This window comes from Psammomys obesus, unplaced genomic scaffold (assembly GCF_907164565.1).
Source record: "Psammomys obesus unplaced genomic scaffold, mPsaObe1.curated_primary_1811, whole genome shotgun sequence".
Lineage (NCBI taxonomy): Eukaryota > Metazoa > Chordata > Mammalia > Rodentia > Muridae > Psammomys > Psammomys obesus.
Genome location: NW_026596430.1, coordinates 5,331,414 through 5,348,445, shown reverse-complemented (window position 1 = coordinate 5,348,445; position 17,032 = coordinate 5,331,414). Strand labels below are relative to the sequence as shown.

Genomic DNA, 17,032 nt, shown 5'->3' with positions numbered 1-17,032 from the left:
AAAGCACCTGCTGTTGGCTGCTTTACCTAGCAGAGACAGACAAAAATTCAGTAACAAATCAACAAGTCAAATAGTAGTTCACAAAGTTGAATGCTAAGGAAAAACACAGAGTAGAGGAAGTGAATGGGAGGAACCATGAATACAGGGTAGTGAAAAGATTGAGCTGCTCTGAGAAGGTATGGCAGAGCCCATACAGTGGAAAGCCCTGAGTCTGGTTTCTAGCGTTGCAAAAGAAGAGGATGAACCAAGACTGGGATTTGGTGAGTAGCCAAGCTGGGTTCTAGGCAGCTTGATAAGCTAATATTGAGGCCCTAGAGAGGGAGGTGTTTGGTGTGTTCCCCCGAGCAGCCAGGTAGTGACTGTCCCAGAGGGAGGCCAGTGGGCTCTAGCCAGTGACACTGAGGCTGGTTGGGGGGACCACCAGTGCAGATCGCTGGGCATCTTGGGAGCCCTGTGAGGACCCCAGTTTAGACTTTAGAAATTGGGTTTTGCTTAGAGAAATAACATACTCTGATTTAAATTTCAAAAGTGGGATTGGAAGATGTGCTTAAACCCCGATTTCAACCCCCAGCACAATTTACCTAAAACTGGGTGTGGTGGCACATGCCAGTATACCTAGGGCTTGGGAAGGTGGAAACAGCAGGATCAGAAGGTCAAGGACCTCCTCAACTGTATAGCCAGTTCTAGGCCATCGTGAGACTCAGAAGTCTAAGACTCAGTATGGAGGGGGGTCTCCATGCACAGGACTTCCAGTGCCTTCTCCTTAGCACCTCCTCTGAGGAAGTCTCAAAGCTTTTCTCCAGCTGAGGAACCCAGGTGACTTCCTGACTCACCCAGATTAGGGAGGCCTGGCTTTGTCTTCAGGGCTCTTCCTAGCTGTGAGCCCAAGAGGCACCGCTTTCCAGGAATAGTGTTCCTGGAGCACATTTTAGGAAATTTGAAATACTTTTTTTGTTTGTTTTGTTTTTGTTTTTTGAGACAGTATTTGTCTGTGTAGCATTCACTGATTTAGAACGCACTCTGTAGACCAGGCTGGCCTGGAACTCAAAGATCTGCCTGCCTCTGCCTCCAAGTGCTGGGATTAAATGCATGAGCCACGACTGCCCAACTGAAATACATTTGATTTTAGTCATATATAAGCTTGTTTAACTCAGTGTATAGCAACTTCTCTAAGAAGAAACCAAGTAGTTGGGTTAAATAATCAGGTGTGCAATCATCGTGTGTTTCCCTTTGTTTACACAGAAGTAATAAAACATAATTTCTCTTTTATCATTTCTGTCCCCTGTCTGAGTCCACTTCCCAGGAGTTCAAACACATTTTTAAAACAAACGACACTGTGGACATATCCCACGTTTTTGCCTTTTCAGTTTATCTGGCCTGGATGTTTCCCCTCCTCCAGACAATTGATTTCATCGTTTTTTTGTGACAAGAATAATGTTTCCCAGCTGAGGGACATCCAGGTGGTTTCCAGAAACTTGCACAACAGACTTACCCCGCAAGGAACTGTCAGCTTCAGCAGGCACCACTTGGGTCCCTGGGGGTGGTGTGTGTGTTTGTGTGTGGGTGTGTGGGTGTATGTGTGTGTGGGTGTGGGTGTATGGGTGTGGTGGTGGGGTGCAGCGGGATGCAACCTGTCTGAAGATGCTTCTGCGTTTGAGGCTTGCACCAGGCGCGCACAGCCAGGATTGTGGTCCACTTCGGCCAGGAGGGGGCGCGCCAGGATGGGCGCAGCCTGCGGGGCACAACGATAAGGGCGTAGGTGGCGTTCAGTGTGGTGGAGCCGCCCCCTTAGTGTTCCAGAAACCTTACACAGCTCGCGGCTGGGTCAGGTCCACGGATTTGGTGTCAGTTGGCCTCCTGCCCCACTGACCTGGGATTGCCAGGGAGCACCCCTCCCCCGCTGAGCATTGTAGCATTAGCTGGAGTTATTGCTCCTAGTCTTTTACAAACCTCAGGGTTGCAACCACTTTCAAAGGACTGGAACTCTGGACCTTAGACAGTTTGCCCATTCTGCTGCTCTTACCAGTGTTCACTCTGTCTTCTGGTCCCTTCTTATAGGCATCTGGGGACACAGAAAGAGGCTAGATGCTTTTGTGTCCTTCCTGCCTTTGGTTCACCAGTGTCCCAGTTTGCTTCCCTATTGCTGTGATAAAATACTGCCCCAAACCAATTTGAGGGCAGAAAAGGTTTATTTCATTTTATAGCATACACTCTATCGCCAAGGGAAGCCAAGGCAGGGACTGAAGCAGAGATCACCAGGAAGGCTGCTTCTCTGTTTGCTTCCTTAGCTACCTTGTAGAGATCAGGCCCACCTGCCTAGGAACGGCATGGTGGGCGGGGCCCTTCCGCAGCAATCAGCAATATACTCACAGACTTATCTGATGGAAGCGATTCCTCAATTGAGGTTTCCTCTTCCCAAGTGACTAGTGTGTGTCAAGTTGATAAAGACTACCCAGTATGCATGGTGAGAAGACAAAAATAACCACGTCGGAGGCAGGGTTAGGCTGGAGAAGAATGGCTGGCCGGGCACTGAGGGGAGCAAGAGCTCCAGTGGTAGCAGTCGGTAGAAGTTGTGGTGAGGAAGGAAAGGTAGGAAAGATCCTGGTCTGGCCATAGTTCTGTCCCAGTAGGAGTTCCTTTGTGGAGGCTTTCAGCTCTGAGTCACATTGGGACAAAGGGACTGACCTGAGAGGAGAGTGGCTAGCTGCTGTACTCCTTTCTGATCCTGTGAGCCTAGCTGGTGAGAATCGGCTTAGTTCTGGTACCTTTATGCACTTTATGCAGAGGGAGAAATAGTCACACTCACTAGTGCCTTCTACGCTTTTTGGGTGCCAGATCCATCTTCCATCCTTAGGGAAGGGAGACACGAATGTTACCAATTTAGCCAGCTCAGTGCCACATCCTATCTGCCTGTTTTCCCCTGAGAGGGCTGCAGCTTTAAACTACCAATAGCATGTCAAATCTGAAACCCGCGTAGAATGCTGGTGCAGCAGCTTACTGGCTGGATAGCCACAGGCATACTCCACCTTTCCTGAGCTTTCCTGTTTGGAAAAAGGGCACCAGTGAGCAGCTCTGCAAGCAAGTTTAGAGAGGAGCCTGGTAGTCTCAGCAAGAGCAGCTCCTACCCACCCCCCATGCCAGAGGTGGCCCCCACAAAGCAGAAGCCAGGATGCTTCTGTTAAGGCACAAAGTCAAGTTTGCTTTGTGGTAAAGGACATGGACAACAAAGATATCATCATCAACAACTCCCAAATGGCCCCCTGGAGAGGCATATGCAAAGCTTCTTAGGGAAAGATAAAAAGATATCCTCTTTATGACCATGAACATCCCTACATTTCCTCTACTGATTCCATTTTGTTCTCCTCCTTGAACCCAATACAGATAGGAGGGGAGACTTTTCCTCCCTGAGGCACTTTAAAGAGTAATACCTCAGTCTTCCAGGTGCCCTGAAATGAGGAAGTTGAAATAGATGCAGTGTGGAACTGGGGATCCCAAAAGCTTCTGAATGTTTCATAGGCCTCTGCTTGACATTGGCTCAAAAGACATGGAATTAGTAGGCAAAACTACTTCTTCCCCACCCCCTCTTATCTGCAGGGGAGGGATCAGTTCTCAGCTGGCCAGGCCAGTGTCACTGATACAGCTGGTGTCATTGTTACCTTCCACTAACAGATCACTCGACACCTACCAACCCAGGCAGGGCTGGGTCTGAGTAGAGGTTTGGACTCTTATTGTCCCAGAACTCCAGGTGAAGCTATGAAACAAGGCACTGCTAAGACACAGGTATCATTAAGGAATCTAGAACTAGACTGTTTCCTGCCTCTGCTTCCCTTCACAGCTCCTTGATTCTTGCTGCTTGGCTGTATATTTCTGTCCTGGCGGATATGAGTTCATCGCTGGCTGGGAGCTGAGACAGAACAAAAATGCTATACAAGGAAAGGACATCTGGAGTGACCCCAAAGTGAGGAGCTAGGACAGAAGATTGGCTCCAGTCACTGTCCTGGGCCAGGGATCTGCCTGGTCTTGCAGTTCTGACCAGCTGCTCTTCGGTGTGTATTCTTCCACAGCATCATGCTGCAGCAGATCCTGCATGACATGTACATCGACCCAGAGCTTCTGGCTGAGCTCAGTGATGTGCAGAAGCACATCCTCTTCTACAAGATGCGAGAGGAGCAGCTTCGGCGTTGGAGGGAGCGGGAGGCATGGGACACCCTGGCTCAGGCAGAAGGCCTCAGGCCCTCGAAGGTCAAGCGAGGTATGTGGCTTGGAGTCACCAATCTTCCAGGAGGTTAAAAAGTTAATGAGCCAAGGCTGGGCTCTTCTTTCATATGCGTGATGAAGACTGGAGATTTGGAACCCTTGTGCTGGGGCTCTGGTCCTCCTCGGTTGGTCTTCCAACCAGGATTATAGTTGAAGAATGTGGCAGGGACTATGCAGGACCAAGATGGGCTATGGAAATGGGGACTTGCTTTCTCTTGTTGTAGAAAGCCTCAGTTCTGAGAAGGCACCATTGAAACTGTATTCTGATGGTTGACAGTTGCATGGTTGGTAACAGAAAACATAGTCTTTTCTTTCTTTCTTTTTCTGATTCTGGGAATTGACTCTAAGGCCTTGTGCATGCTAGGTAGGCACTCTACCACCAGGATATGTGCCCAGGCCAAGGGCATATTTTTCTCCCTCACTACCAGGTCTAGTCAGACTGCACTGGAGATACGTAGGTCCTTTCTCCCTGGAGTGTAGACTTTGGTTCTCAGCTCAGGCCTGTATGCTGCATCACATCTCCATGTTTATGTCTTCACATGAGAGGATGCTGTGGGATGTGTTTAAAGTCCCACAGCACATCTGTCAGAAGGATGACAGGAAATTTCCTTATACAAAGAGTCATAATCTCCAAATGGCAATAGCAACTTCAGACAAGAAGCAAGAACCCAACCTGTCTTTCATGTGGTTTATATCCAAAGTCATTTGTTAGGCAAAGCAATAGACTGGTGCTAACTGACCTGCTTGGGACTTTTAGCCAGCACCAGGTAGACTAATACATCTTGTAAAGATTTGAGATCCTGCTATGGAGAATAGCTTTTGTGTATGTTGCCTTCATTTTATGGCCTCTTTGAATACATTACCATATAGTAAATTCAGAGTCACTATAATGTGCTGGTGTTGCATGCATTAGGGACAGAGATCAATCAAACATTGTCCTTAGGTATCATTTGATCAAGAGTTAAATTGAAGAATCTTCAGTCTTCCTATGTCTTCCATCTCCATCTGTCTGCTGTATGAGTCTGATTATGTGCCTGACTGAAGGCTGTCTTGTGAATCTGTCTGTCCATGTCTGTGTGTATGCTTGTCCTTCTCTTTTATTGAACAGTACAGAAAGCATCACTTGGGGGAAGGAATGATGGGGACTACATAGAAATCTTTAACAACATTTTACAAGAGATTAAGCCACTGACCCCAATTGACCCAGATAACAAAGAGAATTACAAATATCACTGTTTATCAAGTGATATTTGTATGTTATATTTAACATTTATGGTGGATAATCATTTTATAAGATTGCTTTCAACCTATATTTGTACTTTCAGCAATTGATTATTATAACACATGTTGGAAAACACATGCATTATTCTTGAGTGAGGGGCACGAAAGCTGCCATGTGTGGCACCTAGCTCCTGGTCCTTGAGTTAACAGTATTTTCTATCCTGATTCTTCAGTCAACTGTGTGCCCTATTGACCTGTCTATTCAAAGTCTCAAAGGCTCAAACTTGGTGCAGTTCACTAATGCCAGATGTATTAAGATAACAGCTATGCATTAGGTTGTAGAAGTTCATTACATGGGAAATCTGAGACAATTAAGGTTGGTTGTTGTATTGTCCTTTTAAAGGCAGATTAAACAAGCACTCAGAGCATACAGTAGGAGAGCAATATTAAGTCTTAAATGACCTCAAGGTGTATTACTAACTTTGGCTGTTAGGTCCAGAAAAAGTTCTGTTCTCTTAGAATATAAGGTTTTGTTTTGTTTTGTTTTGTTTTAGCCAAATTTGAATCAAGCTTCATTTAATACTAGACAGGTACATGGATACTGCTCAGAACCATACCCAGGATTCACAGAGTATTGCACCAAAGTACTTGTAAGGGATACTTTTATTAAAACATAACTCTATACTTTGTAACAAAAATCCACTTGCTTTCTTTTTTGCTCCCATGATCCTCACTTGTCCTCCATTTATTCATCAAGTGAAGTGTAGCTTTGATCTGTTCAAAGTGTTCAATCCAGGTCAAGTGCTGTTCAGGGTTGGGCATACAGGCCTGTTGGTGACCTGTTTTCTGACTTCCGATCCAGCCTTTCTGTTGGTCTACTTCAATACATGCCGTAAGCATGGTGGTACCACCTATGATGACCACTCCCACTGGCTTTGCATATGTTTTTCTGACCGTTGGCAGTGTTCTCTTGTTTTATCTATCTGTCCTGACCCTGGACCCTTAGGAGATAGCATTGGTGTTGGGAGGACTTGCTCCTCTGTAGCTTCCTGGCACATAGGATCAACTGCAGCTGTCGCATTTGCCACCTGACATTGTTTTTCATTATTCACTTGCCTGTAGATTCCAAACTGCTAAAACTTGAAGCTATACTTCACTAGATTTTTGTCCCTTGAGACCTAGCATAAAGATAGGACAATGTTGAATACCTATCTTGAACAAGAAATAGCAGGAAAACTCCTAACACACACACACACACACACACAGAGAGAGAGAGAGAGAGAGAGAGAGAGAGAGAGAGAGAGAGAGACTGAGAGAGAGAAAGGTTGTGACAGAGCTCTGACAGGACTTTAGGTGGCTGCTGCAAACTCTTGCTTGATGCTCTGATGACCAAATCATCAGTTGGGGAAGTCCACAAGCTGAAGTTTCCCTGCCCAACTCAGCCTGAGTCCTCAGGCCTCATACCTGTCTGGTAACTCCTTTGGAAAAGAAAAGATGGATTCCTAAAAATTTAACTGCAAAAATATTTATGTGGAGATTCATTACACATTGACAAATATATTTTCATATATAAATTATACATTAAACTCATTCTGGTTTTTTGGTGCAAAAGATTTTTTTCTGGGTAATTAAGTTTGTGATTTATTAAGAATAGAAAAGAGGAGGAACTTGCTGAGTAATGTATGTATCCTAGGCCAAAATCCAATTCAGATTTTAGCCGCACACTTCAGCACTGCTCTTGAGAACCACTTGGACCCAACTCTGAAGAGTTCTAGAGGAGGGACTGTTTCCGCTCCAGGAGCCAAAAATCTTTTTTTCTGGGTGGTTGAGGATGCATAGTGCCTGATTCATGTCCTAGAATTATGATGGAGAGTTTTGAAGGCCCTATACCCTGTGTGTGAGCTTTGTTCAGGCACAGACCTGAGGGCTCTGCATGTCTCTGGGGGTTGAAAGGCAAGAACTTCTTATCCTACTTCAGGTGAGAGTGCTGAGCCTCACAGAGCAGATATGGTACAGCCAAGGCCACTCAACTGCTGAGAAATGAAGCCACATGCACTTTAACTCAGTCTCACGACTAAGATTTTCTGATCTGGAAATCCAATTAAATGAATAATCTGTCACTTGTTCTCTTGTCTAGCCACTCACCTGTTCCTTCAATGTCCCAAGGGCTGACCTTGACAGACTGCATAGAGTTTTAGCCTTTAGAACTTTGAATAGAAGCGTCATCATAGTTAGACAGTTGATACAAGTGTCAGGAGCCAGGTATCATTCACGGCATTTGTGAGTGGCTCATGGTAGGAACATTCATCCCTGGGGTCTTTTCCTTCCTGCATGTGCACTTGTCTTCCCAGTCTCCCTTCTCCTAATTTTTTCTGAAGGAAGCATCTGTTGTGCCCCTGTCGAACTATGTACTGGCCTCTTGGGATCGTACTGTACAACACTGCTCAGTCTAAAATGGTATTGTGTTCTTTCTGGCCATTGTCCCCATCAAGCTTCTTCCTTTACTGAGAAATTTCCCAGCTTCTAGTAGGCCTGAGCTTATCATCTCTGAGCTCAGGTCATACTCTGGCATGTACAGGCAGGTAAGGTTAAGTTATGTCTGATGAGGCTGTGAGTAAACCCAGGGATCATCCTAGTTCACAAAACTTTGTGACTTTCCAAACTCTGGGACACAGTTAGGACTACAGAAACAAGGTGAAATGACAGCTTAGACCTCTATTACAAGGAGAAAGGAGAGGATGTTGGGGTCTGAGATGGGCACACATTGTTTCTCTCACTATGAGACACTTCTGTTTTCACTTTCTTCTTTATAGCCATCTCTTGATGCGGTTGCAACAAATGGAGACCCCCAGCTTGAGAGTCTCCTCATCTGCTGTCATATGACTGTTTATGTTCAGTGACTCAGTGGAGTCAATTATTGTGGTTGACCATTTGTTATTCAATGGTCAACCAATGGTCAATTCAATGGGAAGTTGTGTTGTCACATTGAGATTCTGGTATAGTATCATATATAACTATGCTCCTGCAAGATTTCATCCAGTCATTCCAACATTCCTAGGATCCATGCAGCCTCCTCTTTCTCTTTGTTCCTCTTGGTGACACCAAAATTTATGCTTCAAGTTGGGAGTCTTGCTCCCTCCCACTTCCTTGGGGATACAGTTAAATTCTTGAGTTAATTCTGAGACGGTGCTCAAGAGTAGTACTGTCTCAGTTCCTCTGCTCTTGTATTGTATTGATTCTATTTTTAAAATGCTTATAGCCTGAGAGATGGAACCATGTCACTTGGATTTTCTCACCTGGTGGTATAGCCTTGGAAATTCACCTTACAATGGGAGTAACAAAGCTTTTCAAACAGTAATGGGATAATTCAAAAAGTGTCTTCATGTAGAAACTCTCAACCACCATGCAAACACAAAGCATAAGAGGCAGGTCATACTCATCTCCTTCTTTTCCTGGTATGGTGGTGTGGGAGGAGGGCATCTCTACTTGGCCAACCTCAGTTGTTCTAGAGTCTGGGAGATAAAGGTGTAGCTTAGAATGCAGAGTATTTTTCTGTGTCTCTCAAGCCACCACTCTTAGTATGATTTGTAAATTTATTTTCAATGTGTAGGATAAATGAAAAGAGAGTCAATCATTCCAGAAGACCGCCTTTGTTTTTGTGGGTATTGATAAATATTCTTATGGGTGAAATGAAGACGTGTTTTATTATGGGCATGGGAAATAGTTCTCTGAGAACTGTTGTGATCTGCTGACAGTGGGAGGCATAGCCTATGGCCTGAAATAATTCTGGCTGTGGCTGTGCCTATACATGGGATCCCTGTCTGATCAGAGCAATGGAACAAAGCTGGTGATCTCTGAAAGGGAGTATGAATCTTGGTGTATGTTTATGCATTTTGCTGATAGTCTGTGACATCAAGAGAAGATCCCATAGACACACCTATATGTTGTACCAGTCTGTGTTTTGTGTGATCTAATGGGCCTTCCATGAGTAGTTGTTCTATCAGGCTCATGGCCTTGACTTTGATAGAGACTCACTTTGTGGCTCATATTCTATCCTGAAACCATATCCAGGATAGTGGGACAGCAGCCAGTGAATGATCATCTAGGGGTACAGTTTCAGCATCACTGGCTACATCACTTCTCTCATGCAGCTCAGTCTCTCCTCTGTACTAGGAGAGAGAGTTGCTAAAACTATCTTACTTTATAACTGGTTGCTAGTAGCTAGTTGGGCAGAGTTCTCGGTGCCTTCAATGTATACATGGCCCCATCTGATAGCCTCTGGTCCTTTTCAAGTGCCTTGTTCTTATTCCTGTTTTGCCTCCCCCAACTCTCCTGAGGCAGCTCTATCTGTGAAAAAGCACCAAGGTTCACAACTCCCTGCCTCCATTACAGCCTTTCAGAAGCTTCAACACTTCAGATTTACCAGGTAGGTAGTGAGAGGCGCCAGAGTAGAGCCTGCTGTCAAAGAATATGGAGTCATCTGTAGGGACTGTGGTAATATCTCCTGGTATCTGACAGGCATGAGTGACCCTAAGGATGAGGTATATTTTTTTGAAGTTATTGAGAAAAAGAGTTATGTTGTGTGGAATCCTTTAAATACCAGCTTTAGACAGTTTAAATCTTCAAGGAGTATCAGATGAGAGCTTTTGATAGGGGGATTATGAAGGGGTCCTCAACAAGTGAGTGTTGGAAGCTAAAAAGCAGAGTACCAGGGAAGCTAGCAATGCAAGAGTGGTTGCATTCTTTGGGAAAGAACCCTCCCAGATGGAGACCTGCCAGGCCTGCATTAACCCTGTTTAGTCTCACTCTCTTACTGACCTGGAAGCTGCCCCTATATGTATTTTATAAATTAAATCCTGGTGAACTGTTGATTGTAAGACACATCCTGATTGCAGAGATGTTAAAATGCATGTCTTTGAATTGAGGAAGTAAGGGATGACTCTGTTTGAGTTGGACAGATGAAATCTCAGGCAGGCTTAGCAGCCTGCACTGGGGAATTAGGAGGGGAAGTAGGATCTGAATACCAACCAGCCCTCTAGGAGTCAAGTTTCCATTCTTCCTACCTCTACACACAGCATTTTTGTACAGTTTCTTCTCTGCATACAAGACTTTATTTATTTATTTATTTATTCATTCATTTAATTTTGAGGTATTATTATTCATTTCTTTTTCTTTTTTTTTCTTTATTAATTACACTTTATTCACTTTGTATCCCCCCTGTGGTTCCCTCCCTCTTCCTGGTCCCAATCCCTCCCTTCCTCCCCCCTCTGCATGCATGCCCCTCCTCAAGTCCACTGATAGGGGAGGTCTTGTTTTCCTTCCTTCTGATCCTAGTCAATTAGGTTTCATCAGGAGTGGCTGCACTGTCTTCTTCTGTGGCCTGGTAATGCTGCTCCCCCCCTCAGGGGGAGGTAATTAAAGAGCAGGCCAATTACTTCTTGTCAAAGACAGTCCCTGTTCCTATTACAATGGAATCCACTTTGACACTGAACTGCCATGGGCTACATCTGTGCAGGGGTCTTAGGTTATCTCCATGCATGGTCCTTGGTTGGAGTATCAGTCTCAGGAAAGACCCCTGTGCTCAGATTTTTTGGTTCTGTGTATGAGTGCTTGCCTGAATGTATGTCACTGCAGTACCATGTTGGAACAGTACCCTTAGAGGCTAGAAGAGATGTCAAATCCCCTGGGATTGGAATCACACATGAGTGTGAAAACTGAATCCACATCCAGCCAGTGCTCTTACTTGCTGAAGTATCTTTTTAACCCCTAAAAAGACATATAAAAATAATTAAAAGCCAGCATATGAAAAAGAAAAGTGTAACAAAATTATTAGAGAAATAAAGGAAAATGCAAAGTAAAGAAGTTTAAAATATAGAATAAGGAAAATAAAGTAAAACATCATTAAATAAAAAACCAATTTCCTTAAATATTTTTTGAAAAGTAAAAAGGCCATCAAGATGGTTTAGTTGGTAAAATTTTTTGTGCAAGCCTGATGACTTGAATTTAACCTCACATTAAAAAGTCAGGTGCAGCAGCTTGCATCAGTAGTCTGTTACTCCTGCCTTGAGGTGGGAAAGCAAAGATAGGAGTCAACTCCAGAAGCTCAGGGTCTGGAATATGCTATACAACATGGCAGAAAAAAGTGAGACCATATATCAAAACACAGGAGACAATCAACTCCTGGAAGTTGTCCTCTCATCTTCACATTCATGCTATGACACACAATAATCTACACAAAAGTCATACACATGTGCAAACATATGCACACACAATAATAAAATTTTTTAAAAGAACAAAAGAGCCGATTTAATGTGTCTGGTTTAATGTTGAGGTCTTTGATCCACTTGGACTTCAGTTTTGTGCAGGGTGATAAGTATGGATCTATTTGCATTTTTCTACATGTAGACATCCAGTTGGAACAGCACCATTTGTTAAAGATGCTATCTTTTTTCCATTGTATGGTTTTGGCATCTTTGTCAAAAATCAGGTGTCCGTAAGTGTGTGGGTTTATTTCTAGGTCTTCTGTTCGATTCCATTGATCCACCATTCTGTTTCTATGCCAGTACCATGCAGTTTTTATAACTGTTGCTCTATAGTACAGCTTGAGATCAGGGATGGAGATACCTCCAGAAGATCTTTTATTGTAGAGGATTGTTTTAGCAATTCTCGGTTTCTTGTTATTCCATACGAAGTTGAGAATTTTTCTTTCCAGGTCTGTAAAGAATTGTGTTGGCAATTTGATGGGAATTGCATTAAATCTGTAGATTGCTTTTGGTAAGATGGCCATTTTTACTATGTTAATCCTGCCAAGCCATGAGCATGGGAGATCTTTCCATCTTCTCATCTCTTCCTCTAATTCTTTCTTCAGAGACTTGAAATTTTTTTTCATACAAGTCTTTGACTTGCTTGGTTAGGGTTACACCAAGGTACTTTATGGAGTATTACTCAGCAATGAAAAATAAGGAAATCATGAAATTTGCAGGTAAATGGTGGGACCTGGAAAGGATCATCCTAAGTGAGTTGTCCCAGAAGCAAAAAGACACGCATGGTATATACTCACTCATATAAACATACAACATAGAATAAACCCACTAAAATCTGTACATCTAAACAAACTAAGCAAAAGAGAGGACCCTAACTAAAATGTTCAATCCCCATCCTGAAAAGCAAAGAGGATGGACATCAGAAGAAAAAGAAAATAGGAAACAACCTCGGAACCTGCTACAGAGGGCATCTGAAAGCCAGAAGAAAACAGGAAACAACCTTGAAACCTGCCACAGAGGGCCTCTGAAAGCTTCTGCAGTATAGACTGTCAAAGCAGATGCTGAGCCTGATGGCCAACTGATGGGCAGAGTGAATGGAATTTTATGTAAGAAGTGGGAAATAGTAAGAGCTGGAGGGGATGAAAACTCCACAAGGAGAGCAACAGAACAAGATAATTTGAACACAGGGAACTTCCCAGAAAATCATACTCCAACCAAGGACTATTCGTGGAGATGACCTGGAACCCCTGCACAGGTGTAGCCCAAGGCAGTTCAGTGTCCAAGTGGGTTACATAGTAATGGGAAGAGGGACTGCCTCTGACATAATCTGATTGGCCTGCTTGTTGATCACTTCCCCCTGAGGGGGGAGCAGCCTTACCAGGCCACAGTAGAGGACAATGCAGCCAATTTTGATGAGAACTGATAGACTAAGATCAGAAAGGAGAGGAGAACCTCCCCTATCAGTGGACTTGGGGAATGGCATGCATGCAGAAAGGGGAGGGAGGGTGGGATCGGGAGGGGAGGAGGGAGGGGCTTATGGGGGGATACAAAATGAATAAAGTGTAATTAATAAAAAATTTTAAAAAAAGAACAAAAGAGAAGATAAATGCGAGGAAAAGATTATAACATATAAAACAAAGTATTAGTATTCAGGAAATATAAACAAGTTTTTCATATCAATTAGGAAAAAAAACAAGAGAAAAATTAAGAAAATATCTAAATAAGCAGTTTACAAAAGGACTACTTTAAAGCATAATGAAGATGTAAAAAAAAAAAAAAAGAAAAGAAAAGAAAACCACACACAAGCACACTAGTTGTAATGGCTAATCTTGATATCAACCTGGCAGGGCTTATATTCAGTTAAGAGACAAACCTACTCTGATCCCAACTCTGCAACTCCCCAGCCCATCAAAAAGTAGCAGCTTAAGCAGATATCCATGGAAGAGAACTCTTAAAAATGTGAGAAGGAAGCTGAAGTTGGCTCTCTACAATTGCTGGCTTCCAGGAAAGGTGCTGGAGAACAGCTCAGTAGCTCACAAGGGTAGCAGAACAGACATGGAAAAGCTAGTAGGAAATGAGTGTGATGGGGTGCATGATGTGAAATTCCCAAAGAATCAATAAAAAATATTACTATATTGAAAGAGAAAGAGGGAGAAAGAAAAGGATGGAGGGAGGTAGGGAGAGAAAGGAAGAAACAGAGAGAGACAGAGACAGATAGAGACAGAGAGACCTCTGCTGTGAGACACCTCTCACAGCATGGAGGCAGGTGTCTTTCCTGACTGGTATGGAACCCCAGTTGGGGATGCTGGACTGAGCTGCCCAGATTTAATTTCCCTTACCTGTGTCAGAGACTCTTGTGCTTGTCACTTCCTGCTTCTCTCTTCCAGCCTGGAGGGCAGCAGGGACAACAGTTCCTGAGAAAGGAAACCAGCTGATTCTATCGCCTTGTAATCTGATCCCAGGTCCAGCTCTGCTGAAGTAGCAGCTTGTAGAAGGCTGCATTGCTTTTCTGTCATTCATGGTAGGGAACACTATTGCTTTCTAGTTTTTTCTCACTTAAGAATTAGCAATGCTTCTTAGGGGTTTTCCATATGGAAATAGATCTTTACATTCCATATTGAGGTCTAAATTCTTTGGGTTTGTTTTCATATTGATCTCCCTAAGTCACTTCAAAATTACCTTAAGCATCAGTGATCATTTATCTCTATCCTGTTTCATGGGTGTGCTTAATTTCTGGTCACCAAAGTTGAGTTCTTGCATTTATATTCAGTGAGATGCTGAAGACTTAGGATGTATAGCCCTTAATATATGCAACCCCCTCCAATGGCAAAGTAGATTAGTGCATCAGATATTGTCCTAGATTGGCACATTGTGCTAGTACGGAACAGCACAAAGACTAGGGGCCTGAGCATGTTGCTGTTGCTTCAGTCCATATGGAATTCCAAAAAAGGAGTTGGGGTTGGAGGCTGAGTGCTATGAATTTCTCAGTTATAACTGCAGTCATTTCCCTTTAACTGGTGATACAGGCTTGAGTTGGAGTTGTGTGTGTATGTTGGGGGGCCGTATTGTTATCACAGCTTAGAGAGAATGTTGGATGACTAACTCTGAAGTCTGTATCAACACAAAACAAGCTGAACTATTGACATTCTCCTGGGACTTTGTATTATTTCTGTCAGAGGAGTTTGAAGGACATTCAGTGACTGGTTTGAATTTTGGCTCTCCACACTTACTAACTGTGGCTGTTCCACATATTAATTTGGACTTGGCAGGATACTCAAGTGTCTGTGTCGATCAAAGATTGTAATAGGACATATGCCCTGGCTTCATGGGCAAAGATGAAAGAGATGGCCCCAATGAAACTCGATGCTGTAAGGTTTTGATTTGCAGTAGCTTAACAGTACTCCTTGTATACATCATCAAGTTATTTTTTGTTTTCCTAGATCAAATTTAAATCTTAGAACAAATGACACCTGCATTAAGGGAACACACTCATCACTGGGTCCCCCTATCTTCAGGATTCTCTTAGAGATGTCATTAGCGCCATGTATGTTTTTACCCTTAGGATTTGTCATTAGGGTTTTACTGCCATGAGGAGACACTATGATCAAGGCAACTCTTACACGTAAAACACTTAATTGGGACTGGCTTACAGTTTCAGAGGTTCAGTTCATTACCATCATGGTGGGAAGCATTGCATCATGAGGCAGGCTTGGTGTTGGAAGAGCTGAGAGTTCTACATACTGATTGGAAGACAGCAGGAGACTGTCTTCTACAGGCAGCCAGGAGAAAGCTTTCATTCCACCCTGGGAGGAGCATAAGCATAGGAAACCTCAAAGCCCACCCCCACAGTGGCAAACCTCCTCCAACAAGGCCACACCTCCTAATAGTGCCACTCACTGTGGGCCAAGCATTCAAACACAAGAGTCTGTAGGGGCCAAACCTATTCAAACCATCACAGGAGTGGGGTATTGACATGGTGAGTAAAGTGTACATTGTATCTTGTAGTCTCCAGTGTCTCCTGGTTCCTTATTGCCTAGACGTTCTGATTCAGTCATTTCATAATCATCTAGTCAGCATATTTCTAAGTCTAGGTTCTCCAGAGATACAGAACCACTAGAATAGGAATGTATTTAGAACTTTATTTTAGGAATCTAGTTCACAGAGAATAGTAAGTCTGAACTCTGTGTCCTTGAAACTCAAGCAGCATTTCTAGGCATAGTCTTCTTTTGGGGAAAATCTTGGTTTTCTTTCTCTCTGTCTCTTTCTCTCTCTCTCTCTCTCTCTCTCTCTTTTTTGTTAAGGCTTATAGCTGATTGGATGAGGCCTGCTACATTGTGGAGTCAACTGATTATAAATATTAATAAATCCTTTTGAGTAATACTCACCCTACATAACAACCAACTTAGCACCCAACTGAATCATGTAATCATGAAATTAACCATCTCAGGAGAGATGGCTCGGCAGGTAAAGGTGTTTGTCACCAAGCATGACAACCTCAGTTCGATCTCCAGGACCCGTATGATGGAAGGAGGAAAGTAACTGTTGCAAGTTGGCCTCTGACCTCTGCATATGTTCTGTATCATGCACATCCACATGTCGCGCGTGGCCTTTGCCGATAAGGACGACGCAACAACCGAGGATTTCTTCAGCGGCAAGTTTATTGAACAGCTCTTTCTTGCAGATGGTGAAGGACCCAAACCCCTGGCAGCGCCCCGTTTAAATAGCCAGCAAGGCGACCTGTCCGTCTGTAAGTGGTGCTCTGCTCGAGTCCTCATCAGTATATGGCTGGCAATTGGATTGCAGCCTAAACCCTCATCAACATAAAGCTGCGCATGCGCAAAGCGCAGGGCAATGCTGACAAGAAGCGCGAAAATGCTGGCAAGAAGAACCAGGAAGCAGGAAGCCGGCGCCATCTCGTAATGGCGGGGAGCGGCTCCCGACATCCACACATGTGCATACACACATACAGATAAAGAAATGAATGTAATAATAAAAAATTACCAACACAGTATGCAATTAATCATATCCACATATAGTAAGCACCTATTAAATGTAGTGTGCCTTTACTGTGAGAGATTCAGGTGTTCTGCTCACCACACTCTGATATCAGGCTATGTCCTCAGGCACGTTGGTGAAGATATCTTATGGAAAAGAAGATTCTTCCAAGTAATGTATCAGAATCTAAGGAGATCAAGGAAAATCAGTCTGGAACCAGAAAGTGTCATGAAGGCAGGGCTGTTTTCTCCATCGCCTGGTCATGCTTCTCTGTACACTGTTCCAGCTGAAAAGTT

At 43.7% G+C, this 17,032-nt stretch overlaps 1 protein-coding gene across 1 annotated transcript in view; it reads left to right on the top strand.

Moving 5' to 3' along the window:
- Positions 1 to 17,032, top strand: part of Sh2d4b (SH2 domain containing 4B) — an 85,663-nt gene that overhangs the window by 5,742 nt on the left and 62,889 nt on the right. The window contains exons 2-3 of the mRNA XM_055597830.1: positions 3,836 to 3,958; positions 4,065 to 4,252. Coding sequence (XP_055453805.1) covers positions 3,921 to 3,958; positions 4,065 to 4,252 — 226 coding nt within the window. The 5' untranslated portion in view covers positions 3,836 to 3,920. The remainder of the gene's footprint in view (positions 1 to 3,835; positions 3,959 to 4,064; positions 4,253 to 17,032) is intronic.